Source organism: Panulirus ornatus, chromosome 1 (genome assembly GCF_036320965.1).
Source record: "Panulirus ornatus isolate Po-2019 chromosome 1, ASM3632096v1, whole genome shotgun sequence".
NCBI lineage: Eukaryota > Metazoa > Arthropoda > Malacostraca > Decapoda > Palinuridae > Panulirus > Panulirus ornatus.
The window spans coordinates 90,336,357-90,351,461 of NC_092224.1; the positions used below are offsets into that span (position 1 = coordinate 90,336,357).

General features: G+C 39.6%; 1 protein-coding gene across 3 annotated transcripts in view; it reads right to left on the reverse strand.

The window, feature by feature from the left end:
* Positions 1–15,105, reverse strand: part of Vav (Vav guanine nucleotide exchange factor) — a 139,642-nt gene that overhangs the window by 103,192 nt on the left and 21,345 nt on the right. For all 3 annotated transcript variants that reach the window (XM_071665652.1, XM_071665661.1, XM_071665644.1), the window contains exon 5: positions 5,764–5,884. In XM_071665652.1, the coding sequence (XP_071521753.1) occupies positions 5,764–5,884 (121 nt within the window). The remainder of the gene's footprint in view (positions 1–5,763; positions 5,885–15,105) is intronic.

Here is a 15,105-nt window from a genome sequence, read left to right on the forward strand (position 1 = left end):
GTTAAATGTTTGAACCAAAGTTGATCCAAGGATTCTTGATTCATGGCAACTCTACCACCAATTTTTCCATTATTCTTTTGAACATAGAAAAATTCTTCAGTCTTTCCTGACTGTATATACATGTTATACATGTTTACTTTTTTCTTGGGAGACATATGCAATATCTGAGGTCTTATATCGGGCCTTCTATCCCTAACCCTGTATCTACATTGAAAACCATTAATGTGAACTTTGCAAAACTGTGATTCCCATTATTTCTTCGTACAAAATATTATCAAAAATTATATAAAATATCATGACAGCAGTGCTTAAAATATGTACTCAGTTAGCTACAGCTGATTAATGAAGTTTGAAAGTTCATATCTATAAGATTTTTTTTTTTTTTTTTTTTTTTTTTGCTTTGTCGCTGTCTCCCGCATTTGCGAGGTAGCGCAAGGAAACAGACGAAAGAGATGGCCCAACCCACCCCCATACACATGCCTTGATTCAATCCACTGACAGCACGTCAACCCCGGTATACCACATCGCTCCAATTCACTCTATTCTTTGCCCTCCTTTCACCCTCCTGCATGTTCAGGCCCCGATCACACAAAAACTTTTTCACTCCATCTTTCCACCTCCAATTTGGTCTCCCTCTTCTCCTCGTTCCCTCCACCTCCGACACATATATCCTCTTGGTCAATCTTTCCTCACTCATTCTCTCCATGTGACCAAACCATTTCAAAACACCCTCTTCTGCTCTCTCAACCACGCTCTTTTTATTTCCACACATCTCTCTTACCCTTACGTTACTTACTCGATCAAACCACCTCACACCACACATTGTCCTCAAACATCTCATTTCCAGCACATCCATCCTCCTGCGCACAACTCTATCCATAGTCCATGCCTCGCAACCATACAACATTGTTGGAACCACTATTCCTTCAAACATACCCATTTTTGCTTTCCGAGATAATGTTCTCGACTTCCACACATTCTTCAAGGCTCCCAGAATTTTCGCCCCCTCCCCCACCCTATGATCCACTTCCACTTCCATGGTTCCATCCGCTGCCAGATCCACTCCCAGATATCTAAAACACTTCACTTCCTCCAGTTTTTCTCCATTCAAACTCACCTCCCAACTGAATTGACCCTCAACCCTACTGTACCTAATAACCTTGCTCTTATTCACATTTACTCTTAACTTTCTTCTTTCACACACTTTACCAAACTCAGTCACCAGCTTCTGCAGTTTCTCACATGAATCAGCCACCAGCGCTGTATCATCAGCGAACAACAACAATATTTTCAAGATGAAAATTAAAGGTATGAGTTAAAGTAATGGAAATCTACATTTCTTGAAAAATGCAATCAAGTAAATGATATCACTGATTTAGGTGCATGAGGCTGTTAAGGGAGGGATGATAGTGTTTTGTGAAAGGAGACTGTCTGGGAGGTAGTCTGTTGGGAGAAAAGTCTTGGAAATGGAAGAAAGTGATTGGGAGGGAAGAGTGCATTAAAGAGGAGTAAGACTATCCAGGAGGGAGGTCATTGCTGAAAGGAATGAGATTATTAGAGAGGAAGGACTACTGGGGAAGGAGTAGGTTGCTGAAGAAGGAGAAATGTGTCAAGGAGAGATGTTGGTGTTGTGGAAAGAGTAGGGTACTTGGAGGGAAACTAATGCAGGAATGAGGGAGGATGTTGGGGAGGGAGGAGAATGTGGTGAAGGAACAACACACAAGTACTTTTGAAAAGATATTTAATGATCAGCAAGGGTAGCATAAAAAGCTTATCACAATTGAGAGAGGGTTAAGGAAAGAGGAAAACAGGTGTTTTGGAGGGAAGAGAGTATTGTGGGAGGAGGAGGGTATTTGGATGGGCAGCAAGTTTTTGGAGAGAGTAGAGTTTTGGGGAAGACAGAGAGTTATGAGATGGGGCAGGTATTTAGGAGGGTACAGTGTGGGGGAGAGGGGAAAGTGGTGGGTAGAGAGAACAGTGATGGAGAGAGAAGAGTGTGTTTGGGCAGGTGCTGTTTATACAATTAGTGATGTATTATTGATAATATACCCTAATTCATTGACTGTGTTTGGCTTTGAAATCTAGTCCCCCTTTAGAATGTAAGCAATAAATTATATGATTCTCATCTTTGCACCAGTCAAAGAGCATGCAGTATCTCACTGCTTAGCTGTTTCAGGGAGAGTCTATAAAAAGAATTAGACAGGGAAAGTTTTTACCAAGGAGCCTTGCCACCTATAATATGACTTTTAACTGCACCTACAATGACATTTTTTTCTTCAAGACTCCAATCACAGACAAAAGTCCACATTAAAAAAGAAGAGACAAGGAAGAGTATCTATGTATTTTGGAGGAAGTGAAAACCTGTCTTATATAAAAAGAGCCAAGTCATAATTATTGGGAAAAACATGAGAGGCAGAGCCTCAAACCTTAAAGGTGTAAGGAAAGGAACAGTTATCAAAATGGCCTACCCTTAAGTTGCTATCAGCGACAGTGTAATCATGTGATGCAGCAGCTAGCTGAGCATTGTGTAGTCTAACTAGTGGTGGGGGGACAAAAAAGCCAGCTTTCAGGAGCAAAATCCAAATACCCATAGAAGAGGAAAAGTGAACCAACATTGTGAAGTAGGGTAAGTGGATTAAGCTTTGAAGTTAACCTGGAGGAGTTGATGAGTAAGGCTGCTTTCAACTCAACTTTCTTATGTAAGGATGTAGAGCTAGAAACACCTCAGATGTTAGAGCAATACTCAAAAAAAGGATGGATTGATCCTTCATGTAAATGGAGCAACTGTTCAAAAGAAAAGAAGGTTCAGCATCTACACATGACTCTTAGTTTCTTAGGGGCAGACTTAGCTATTTCTGTAATGTGGGGCTTCCAAGATTGTGTGGATATCATATCAATACCAAGTATGTTCAATTGGTCAAAGGAGTGAGGAAAGTTGTAAGGAATTTTCGAGAAGAAATGGGCAGAAACTAGGTCCTTGAGGCATTAAACTTAACCAGACTTTGTCTACCCCATTGAGATAGCCTGTCCAAGTCTGATTTTACCGAGGAAGTTATGATGAGAGATTGCTTGAGCAACAGATCAAATCTTCAAGAACATAACACTGTTGTTAAGGAGAGCCTGGTGGCACATCATAATCATCCCACCTTGTTCTCAACTCACAGAAAACCCTCTCAAAAAACATCACACAAACTTAATGAATGCCCACATTTATCTACTGACCCATTCTACTATTTATTCTCACAAATGGATGGGGTTGTTAGGGAGGTAAATGCAAGAGTTTTGGAAAGAGGGGCAAGTATGAAGTCTGTTGGGGATGAGAGAGCTTGGGAAGTGAGTCAGTTGTTGTTCGCTGATGATACAGCGCTGGTGGCTGATTCATGTGAGAAACTGCAGAAGCTGGTGACTGAGTTTGGAAAAGTGTGTGGAAGAAGAAAGTTAAGAGTAAATGTGAATAAGAGCAAGGTTATTAGGTACAGTAGGGTTGAGGGTCAAGTCAATTGGGAGGTGAGTTTGAATGGAGAAAAACTGGAGGAAGTGAAGTGTTTTAGATATCTGGGAGTGGATCTGGCAGCGGATGGAACCATGGAAGCGGAAGTGGATCATAGGGTGGGGGAGGGGGTGAAAATCCTAGGGGCCTTGAAGAATGTGTGGAAGTCGAGAACATTATCTCGGAAAGCAAAAATGGGTATGTTTGAAGGAATAGTGGTTCCAACAATGTTGTATGGTTGCGAGGCGTGGGCTATGGATAGAGTTGTGCGCAGGAGGATGGATGTGCTGGAAATGAGATGTTTGAGGACAATGTGTGGTGTGAGGTGGTTTGATCGAGTGAGTAACGTAAGGGTAAGAGAGATGTGTGGAAATAAAAAGAGCGTGGTTGAGAGAGCAGAAGAGGGTGTTTTGAAGTGGTTTGGGCACATGGAGAGGATGAGTGAGGAAAGATTGACCAAGAGGATATATGTGTCGGAGGTGGAGGGAACAAGGAGAAGAGGGAGACCAAACTGGAGGTGGAAAGATGGAGTGAAAAAGATTTTGTGTGATCGGGGCCTGAACATGCAGGAGGGTGAAAGGAGGGCAAGGAATAGAGTGAATTGGAGCGATGTGGTATACCGGGGTTGACGTGCTGTCAGTGGATTGAAGCAAGGCATGTGAAGCGTCTGGGGTAAACCATGGAAAGCTGTGTAGGTATGTATGTATATTTGCGTGTGTGGACGTATGTTTTTACATGTGTATGGGGGGGTTGGGCCATTTCTTTCGTCTGTTTCCTTGCGCTACCTCGCAAACGCGGGAGACAGCGACAAAGTAAATAAAAAAAAAAAAAAAAAAATGTACTTTCGTATATATAAGAAGTTAGAAGTTCACAAAGAGGTATTCTGTTCATTCTATAAGCCTTTTCTTATATCATGAAGGCGGTAAAGTTTTTTCCCTCTTTCTATACTACTTGTCTACGTGAAAAAAATGGTACACAGTCTCTTCCCTTCTTCAGGCCACTTTCTCCTTCACCAACATAGGATCTACTAACCCCTTAAACATGACCTATCACTACCCTACCATACAACCTACCAACTCTGCTGAGGAGACTTGTTGGTGGAAGAAAATTGAAAGTATTTACAATAAGCACTTGTGAACTAAAGTGAGAAATGCCTATGCAGTAGTCTAATTTGAGTTTCATGTGAACATTACATCTTACTGAGGGGAACGGGGCTTGAGTAATGCTCCATACTGCATTGGTAGACTTCTCAAAACCTTTTATTATCTTTGTCCAAATGGTATGACAAGTTCTTGGTCTATTTATTAATTTGATCTAAGAATATCCAAAGAGCTATATAAGGATGGGACATAATAACATAAGTTAGTAGATGTTTCTGATCTGAGGAAAACTATTTAAGCCTGGGAGTAATGCCTTACAAGCAACTCTGGGCATCTTATTATGAATGCTTTTTCCAATTATCTTCTTCAATTTTACATCATATTACCTACCTGTACTTCCTCCCCAGATATCTAACTGTTCTAAACTTTCTTTGTACACCATTACTTCCTTCTCTTCTCCTTCACAAAAGTGTTTGTCCTATTTCATTCAGTATGGGCTGATCTGGGTCATATCCAAGACAGTAAACCAGATGACAAGAATAACAAGCCAAGTGCATTTTATACTTCACTAACAATATGGTACACCACTGCTAACTACAAAAATGGCTTACATCCACACTCCTTACATACCTGACCACTGATGGCACAGCTTGATTTTTATTCAAATTCTGTCCACTGCTTCCCTCATTTCCAAATACCAACAAGGCATCCAGAATATTTTGTCACCCAAGTGGCTTAGAGACACTAAACATGAGGGATGAGCTTATAGATTCAGGAATGCGTTTTGCCTTTTAACTCTTCACATGCACAGGAATGTTAAACAGAACTTGATATGAGAATGACTGTACATTAACAGAGACCAAGGGACAAATAAGACTTTCAGTTACTATAAAGTGCCATAAATAATTCACATAAAAATTTGCATACAAAAATGTCATATCTATACAACTGTATTTTGTAAATGCAGGCTTAACAGGTATACTATAAACATATCTATATATAAAATCTACATAGGGATGACATAACATTTTGGACACCCTGTAGAGGTATATGCTACTATGTACTTGATAATATGAGATATTACAACACTTTTCAAAATCATTCAGTACCTGTTCTAATATATACCACACAGTTTTTCAACCTCCCTCCAGCTTTCATTTTTCATTGACCTACCTGTCGGGGATGTGTACGACAAAGTTTGAGTTCTGCATATATTTTCTCATCTGTGAAAGCGTAGTCGTCTTCCTCCTCAAAAGTCCTTATGTTCTGGTTCATGAGATCACCTTCTGGCCCACTGCACATCAGAATAAAACATGAATATTTGCAAACACTTCCATCTACAACATAACAGGCACTCTCTTCATATGCTAGAAGCAGATAGGGTTTTCACTAATTCATACCAAGCAACTGAATTTTCCCCCTTACTTCTTTTGAGTCAATGCAAACCAAGAAATGCTGCTTCTAGCATAGACAGCTGCAGAGCAATCCAAAATAACTGCACAATACATGCATATAATAAGCAAGCCAGCCCATGCTTGCAGTAAATAAAAAACTATTTCTTACAATCTCTTCCTTCCTTTCTATATCCAATTCATTTGAATTAATTCTCAAAGATGAGTGTGGGGTTGCACATATAAATGTCAATTCTAAATGAAAAAAAAAATACATTAGATATATACCCCAGGTAAAATGTACCTTAATTTGCTCTGTGAAATTTCCCTGTCAAGATATAGCATGCTGCATAGAATACTGAGGGTCTATGGTAATCCAAAGCTGGAGGCTGTATGTGTAATTCTGACAAAACAGACCTCATCATTATCATCTTTGTAAGGCCCCAAGATCCTTTACAGCTATGCTACTTCCAGTGGCAGAGATAAAATGGACCCCTTTGGAGTGTACAGTTCCTAAATCAGATTGGATTTCCTTTCGTCAAGAGATGATGACACAGCCTTGCTTGAGGTAGCTTCTAGATGATGACACAGCCTTGCTTCAGGTAGCTTCTGTCTTGTAGCATAACCACAAGAAGGCACACTGCAGTAATGCCACAAACTTGTATAACTGACAAAAGTTGGAGCAACTTTATGTTTCACAGAAAAACCAACATTATATGTCACACAATTTACAACTCCTCAGCTACGCTTAAAATCTATGCTAATTCTGCCTTAAAATAAAACAAAGTTCTGGCTATTTGACTCTGGTGACAGGGATCTAGCTGGAGTGGCACTCCTAAGGAAAAAACACTTGAAGGCATCCATAACTACAAACAATTATGTTGGCATTCTATGGATTCTCAAAAACACCATCTGCACAAACCTTACACACTCCTAATAGTTCAAAAACTTGGAGAAAAAAGATCTTGGATATTGCCCAGAATTTAGCTCTTTAATTCCCATCAGAAATAAAATCCTGCATCCCGGCTAAAGATATTCTGGGAGTTGAAAATCATGGAATCAATAGTTCCCTTTATGTCCACCACCTTTCAAAGAATGAAAGCCTTATCATTGATTCAAAATGTCAACCTAGTATCAACCCAGGCCATCAAAGAAGAATCTGGGACTTTCCATGGGAGAATCTCTCAGACATTCCACCAAAACAGACTCAATATTTTCTGGGGGTTGCATTCTCATATGAACTCTGTTTACTGCAGAAAAGGATCTGTTTACCGAGAAAGTAACCCTTCTTGCCTTCAACTTCAATATGACACTGACCACAGCTGCAAAACTGAATTTTCCCAAAAGCTGTGCAAGTTGAAATCAAGTCATAATGGTGTTTGAACTGTATGGCCACCATAGATAAAATGTAATCTACAGCTCTGTCTCTGCTCATACAGGGAGACCAGACTGAAAGCACACATCTAACCTTTACCATGTAAAGTTATTACAGGGAATTCAGCAAGATTTGAGCAAGCATTAAAAAAAATCTTCTTTGTGATAGCTGTGGGAGGTTAACAAGAGGTTAAGAAAACCAAAGAAAATAGAAAAAATGCCATTCATCCCAAGGCTGAAACTTGCGTGAGGTTTGAAACAGTGAAGCTCCCAACAGCAATACCAACCTTATCCCTACTTCTAGTATAACTCATCCTGTCTGGGGCATACACATGTAAAGCCTCCAAAAGAATGAAAAGCAACTCAAAACACAGGGGGGAAAAAGAATAATGGAGGCAGGAGGAAAAGCACCAACAATAATGGTAGCAGGGACACAACAGTAATAAAACAATAATTCCTCTATGTGCAGGGACACCAACAGCAATAAAACAATAATTCCTCTATGTATAATAACAGTACTGTATTATTTTGGTGCGTTACACAACAAACAGAGAACTAAAGTGAGAGAATGAGGCCTTTTCTTCACCTGTCCCTGGCACTACTTTGCTAACACAGGAAATGGGGAAAAGTAGGAAAGGAAAGGAAAGACATAATAATATGCATATAAAAAATGTTTATCCCATAATCTAATCACATCCTTATGGAACTGGAAAAAGAAACTAATCTAAATAAGGGCAGTGGAAAGGTTGGGGAGAAAAATGTACTCATAAAAATGTCTACTCTACTCACAATCCAAGAGAATTCTGCACTGCAAGGTAGATCATACCCTAAGAGTGAGTCAGTGACATCATCACCATGGTATACTCTCACTGTCGAAGAAGGACTGAAAGTAAGTGAGCTTTTGCTACCATGGATTAGTGCTTAGTGGAAGATGGGGAATGCATGCACTACCCCACCCATTAAACCAGGTTGAAGAAGATCCTAACCCCTAAAATATCCAGATACCTCACTGCCTGTGGGACACAGACAGAGAAGAGAAAAACTTTGTGTCCTACAGGTATGTTTTGGGGCTGCTGCAATTCCTGACTAATGTTAAAGACTTGCCAAAATAGCAAGTCTTCTCCCCAGGAAAGTAAACATCCTTGTCCTGTGCCAGCCCACTGTATTGAGGCTGAGGATCCTAGTTCTTGCAAAAATAATTCAAATAAAAGATGAATGATTGCAGCATTTGATCCAACACCATGTAAAGGCAAACAGAGTTGAAAGCAATACATTTATAAACAATAATTGAGACTTACCAAAAGACTCTTCATACCTGAATATACTTGCATATAATGCCAAATTTGAGGAAAAAATTATCTTGGACTGCAAAACCCTACAAAAGAAATCTAAGACAGGCTCTAGCATTAGCTGTATACGTGATGAATGAAACTCAATGAAGCCATGTGCAAAATGATGAAGACCACAAAAAGGAAAGAGACCAAGCTAAGAATATCAACTCAAACAAAATCTATTAATCTACCTGTGTGAGGAACCTGAGTGCCCAACACATCATCCATCCTGTTACAGGAAAATCAGTAAAGAAGATTCATAGAGGAGGTAACTATATACTGTTTCTATGATGGTTAACATCCACATTGCCTCCAAACCCAGAGAACAGTGGTTATCAAAATATATCTATATTGTACATCATACCTACAAATATATTATACATAATCATCTTGGTCAATCCACTTGAAAAGGCACAGATACGCTAGAGATCTAACAGAAAGCAAAAATAAAGTTTGTGATTTGAGGGAGCCAAGCTATAAGAAAGTATATCAGCCACACACATGCCCATATTAGAAGCAAGATAGACAAAGGGTAACACAAAGGAAGGACTCAATCAATAAAAAGAAAACTGAAGTTAAGCTAGAGAAAGATTAAAAGAAAGATGTAAAGAAATACTACTACCATAATAGTAGCTTGTGAATGAAAACAAGAAACAGTGAAAGAAGAGGTACTAGAAAGTTCAGAAAGTGCATAAAAGATAGGAGAGATCAAGGCCCTACAAAAAGCTGTATAAGTGCCTGTTCAACCACAAATCACACAGACTAACTTTAGACATCTTGAGTTAACAAGTGACATCTAACCCCTTAATTGTAAACTTCCTCAGAAATTATGCTTTCCCAGAGTGAAAAAATTCAGTATTTTTTCTTAAGTATAGAGGTGCCAATGATGTTGTATGCCTGCGAAGCATTAGCTACAGATGAGGATATAACAATTGTTGTGTCTTGAATTGGCAGCATACTGCATATTTCTTATATTCTCTACGCCATCATATCAACTTCATCAGCACTTGAAGAATTCTTGATTCAGTGATACAAATCTGAAGAACCTCCATTTTTTGTTATATTATTTTTTTTTTACATTACCTGACTACGAAGGCAACCAAGACCCTAATCAAGGTCATCTCATTAATTTTTCTTTTCTTTCAAACTAATCGCCATTTCCCGCATTAACGAGGTAGCGTTAAGAACAGAGGACTGGGCCTTTGAGGGAATACCCTCACCTGGCCCAATTCTCTGTTCCTTCTTTTGGAAAATAAAAAAAAACGAGAGGGGAGGATTTCCAGCCCCCCGCTCCCTCCCCTTTTAGTCGCCTTCTACGACACGCAGGGAATATGTGGGAAGTATTCTTTCTCCCCTATCCCCTATAATGCTATATATATATAGTGATGGGTGATTTGAATGCAAAGGTGAGTAATGTGGCAGTTGAGGGAATAATTGGTGTACATGGGATGTTCAGTGTTGTAAATGGAAATGAAGAGCTTGTACATTTATATGCTGAAAAAGGACTGGTGACTGGGAATACCTGGTTTAAAAAGAGAGATATACATAAGTATACGTATGTAAGTAGGAGAGATGGCCAGAGAGCGTTATTGGATTACGTGTTAATTGATAGGCGCGTGAAAGAGAGACTTTTGGATGTTAATGTGCTGAGAGGTGCAACTGGAGGGATGTCTGATCATTATCTTGTGGAGGTGAAGGTGAAGATTTGTAGAGGTTTTCAGAAAAGAAGAGAGAATGTTGGGGTGAAGAGAGTGGTGAGAGTAAGTGAGCTTGGGAAGGAGACTTGTGTGAAGAAGTACCAGGAGAGGCTGAGTACAGAATGGAAAAAGGTGAGAACAAAGGAGGTAAAGGGAGTGGGGGAGGAATGGGATGTACTTAGGGAAGGAGTGATGGCTTGCGCAAAAAATGCTTGTGGCATGAGAAGCATGGGAGGTGGGCAGATTAGAAAGGGTAGTGAGTGGTGGAATGAAGAAGTAAGATTACTAGTGAATGAGAAGCAAGAGGCATTTGGACGATTTTTGCAGGGAAATAATGCAAATGACTGGGAGATGTATAAAAGAAAGAGGCAGGAGGTCAAGAGAAAGGTGCAATTAGGTCTCCCACTTCTCGTTCCCTCCACCTCTGACACATAAATCCTCTTGGTCAATCTTGACAGCTAGTAAATGGACATGAGCAAATGCAGCCTTTCTTCTGTTTCCTGGCAAGTATAAAATATTGATAATAAAGCTAATATACATCATGTTTTCACTTAAATCCCAAGAGCAAATGAAGTGACTAAGTAAGAATTATCAACTTTTTCTTTCTTTCAAACTGTTCGCCATTTCCTGCATTAGCGAGGTAGCGTTAAGAACAGAGGACTGGGCCTTTGAGGGAATACCCTCACCTGGCCCAATTCTCTGTTCCTTCTTTTGGAAAATTAAAAAAAAAAACGAGAGGGGAGGATTTCCAGCCCCCCGTTCCCTCCCCTTTTAGTCGCCTTTTACGACACGCAGGGAATACGTGGGAAGTATTCTTTGTCCCCTATCCCCAGGGAAAAAAGTAGGTGACAGAGTGAAGGTTCTGGGAGCAATGATGAATGTGTGGAGAGGTTTATCATCTGCATGGGTTGCAAAAATGGATATGTATGAAGATATAGTTACCCCATTGGTGTTCTATGGATGCAAGGCATGGGACATAGATGAAAATGTAGAGAGTGAATTTGATGGAAATGAAATGTATGTAGGAAAAGAGTAAATGTGTTGGAAGAGAAATGTATGAGGACAATATGTGTTGTGAGGAGGGATGATCAAGTAAATAGAGTAAGTGAAACATGTCGTAATGAGTATGGTTCAGACAATTGAAAAAAGTTAAAATGTCTTGGCCATATGAAGAGAATGAATGAGAAAAGGTTGAAAAGAATATACATGTTAGAAGTGCAGGGAATGAAAAGAAGGGGGAGACCACATTGAATACCAAAGGATGTGCTGAATAAGATTGTGTGCTCGGGACCTACGTATGCAGAAGGTTGAAAGGTATGCATAGGATATAGTGGATTAGAGCAATGTGGTACACAGGGGGCAATGTGCTGTCAATGGACTCAACTAGGATACATGAAGCAGCTAAGGGAAACCAGAGAATGGTCTGTGAAGCCTGGTTGTGGATAAGGGCTATGTTTTTGGTGCATTACACATGACAGCTAAGGATTGGATGTGAGTAAATGAGGCCATTGCAGAAATACTACATGAGTAACAGTGAACAATCATGAATGAAAGAAAAGGAAGTTTCCACAAACATAAAAATGCAATTGTATTCTATGACTTCTGAACAAATACCCACAGAGAAAGATCACTCTGTAACCCTCTGTAATCATAGATGCACCTTACACTCTAGAAGTAATCAATTTGGGAAAATCAGACTACTTTAACATGTAAAAATACCTAACCAAATATCAGCATGTAAGGTGTAACTGCCACCCCACACTCAATGTATCAAATACCAACACATCAAAACACATAAGAAATGAAGGTGGAGATTAAATACTTATTCCTAATTACTTACAACAATAGTTTTTCTGCATAAATACATTACGTCAAATACTATACATATATTCCCTTAAATAAACATATCCCATGAGTAAACACACAGCTTTGTATGACTAAATCCTGTAAAGCTCCTCTACAATATCACTAAAAGACACTCTCTAAAGGCATATGTGTATACATCTTTGCAGTCTACTTATAACATGATGTTAAGCGGGAGCAGAAACAGTACTTGACTACAGTATGTCACTCTAGCATTATGAGTTGCAAAATACACAATATTATATACACTGGACACTGTTTTCCACGCAATGCACAAGTCTAAAAGCAACAAAGAAAACCAATTTTAAAAACAACCACAATATAACCTACATTTGGTAATTCGTGCAGTTTCCAAGAACTTATTACCTATAAAGGCAAAAGACACCAAGCAGTCATATACAATCCAAAAGACCCATCAAATATTAAGCTAGTACCTCCTTGGGTTTCAGTGTCACATAACAGAGGGATTCATAAACCGCCTCTTCAGAGGTGGGTCGTCTTCGTGGTAGAAGACCAAAAGTAGTGTGCTCGGACACAAAGTGAAGACCATCATTCCCATTCGATACCATAGTGGGCGTGGTGAGGGTCTCCACATTATGGCTGGTTGATAGGGAGTTGCATCAGGGAATCTAATACATTATAAATCACTAACAAGCCATATAACTAATGGGAAGATAAATAATCCCATGTTAAATCTTATCATATGCAACTAAACAACAATAAAATTCAAAGTCTAGGGTTCCATAGGCTTCCTTGTGCTTAAATTTCACTGACACCTCAATAGACAAAAGACTGCCACAATCCTGAGGAACAACAAGGATGGGAATGGTCAAAAGAAGAAACCCGAATAATGAAAAAATTTTGTAAGCACGCATTGTTTTCATAATCATACATGATAACATGTGAAATATAACATATTCTCAATACATAAAGCACTACGTAAACTGATCACATAACAGTTATTTTCAAGCTACGGACAGCACTTTTCATGTCACCTTCTACTATCATTTGGTGGCACACTTATAAATAATAAAAGAAAAACTGTATAAATCAGTAGTTAACACTCTACAAGTCATGTCTGGCCCCAGTACCAGTCTAAGGTCTTAAAGAATACTGGTACAGTTACCCAATATAAAATAACCCTGTAAAAGATGCTATCACAATGTTACAACACTGGTTGGTTCTATGCAATAATAATAACATCCCATAAGGCTACCAAGGAGGTGGAATTAATATAATGAAATGTGCCATATGCAATACTCATATTTATGAATTATGAATAATGTTCAAAACCTGAAAACAGAGATCCTTCTACAATATTTGCAATAACCTAGGATCTAGACCAAATATGCATGTAACAGACATGAAAACAGTCCAAGTTTGAAAAATTAGGTCAGGACACCAGTACATACCACTCTCACCCACCAATTACAGCTTCAGTCCCAGACACCCCACCATAACACTAAACCCATACATCATACAATATATTATGAATGGCCTTATTCAACCATAACCTTTTTCCTGCAGAGTGTTAGTGACAAGAGACATCAACAAAGCATTCAACTACGTCCCCTAAGATATCCTCACACAAAAGATGCTTCACAACACCCTCAGTAAAAATGACAAAAAATGAATGGATAACTTTAGCTGATTAGGAAGACATCCACAGTTCCAAGACTCAGGCTCTATACTGGAATCCCTCCAGCCTTTTTCAATCTCTTTCTCCATGAACTTCCTCCAACCCCAACAGAGTAAATATCCTCCCATATGTAGATGACTTCACAATTACATCGCAACACCTTAGTATTACATCACACAATTAGAAAATTGGCTTACTCAAAACAGAATATCTGCATTCCTATAGAAATCCATCATTCGCCATTATCTTCTCCAGCTCTAACAGACATAAATGACACCTGCATCATAACATCAACCTGAATGATCTACCACTCTCCGTCAGGGAGAAGAGAGTGGTAAGAGTAAGTGAGCTTGAAAAGGAGACTTGTGTGAGGAAGTATCAGGAGAGACTCAGTGTAGAATGGCAAAAGGTGAGGACAAATGATGTGAGAGGAGTGGGTGGGGAATGGGATGTATTTAGGGAAGCCTCTTTCTTTTATACATCTCCCAGTCATTTGCATTACTGCCCTGCAAAAATCGTCCAAATGCCTCTCTCTTCTCTTTCACTAATAATCTTACTTCTTCATCCCACCACTCACTACTCTTTCTAATCTGCCCACCTTCCACGCTTCCCATGCCACAAGCATCTTTTGCGCAAGCCATCACTGCTTCCCTAAATACATCCAATTCCTCCCCCACTCCCCTTACGTCCTTTGTTCTCACCTTTTTCCATTCTGTACTCAGTCTCTCCTGGTACTTCCTCACACAAGTTTCCTTCCCAAGCTCACTTACTCTCACCTGTCTCTTCACCCCAACATTCTCTCTTCTTTTCTGAAAACCTCTACAAATCTTCACCTTCGCCTCCACAAGATAATGATCAGACATTCCTCCAATTGCACCTCTCAGCACATCATATATTCATTACCATTGCCACCCCGTCACACATGAAATGACACCCCCTCCCCCCGCACGCACGCGAGGTAGTGCTAAGAAAAGACATTAAAGGCCACATTCGTTCACACTCAGTCTCTAGCTGTCATGTATAATGCACTGAAACCACAGCTCCCTTTCCACATCCAGGCCCCACAGAACTTTCCATGGTTTACCCCAGATGCTTCACATGCCCTGGTTCAATCCACTGACAGCATGTCAACCCCGGTATACCACATCATTCCAATTCACTCTATTCCTTGCACGCCTTTCACACTCCTGCATGTTCAGGCCCCGATCACTGAAAATCTT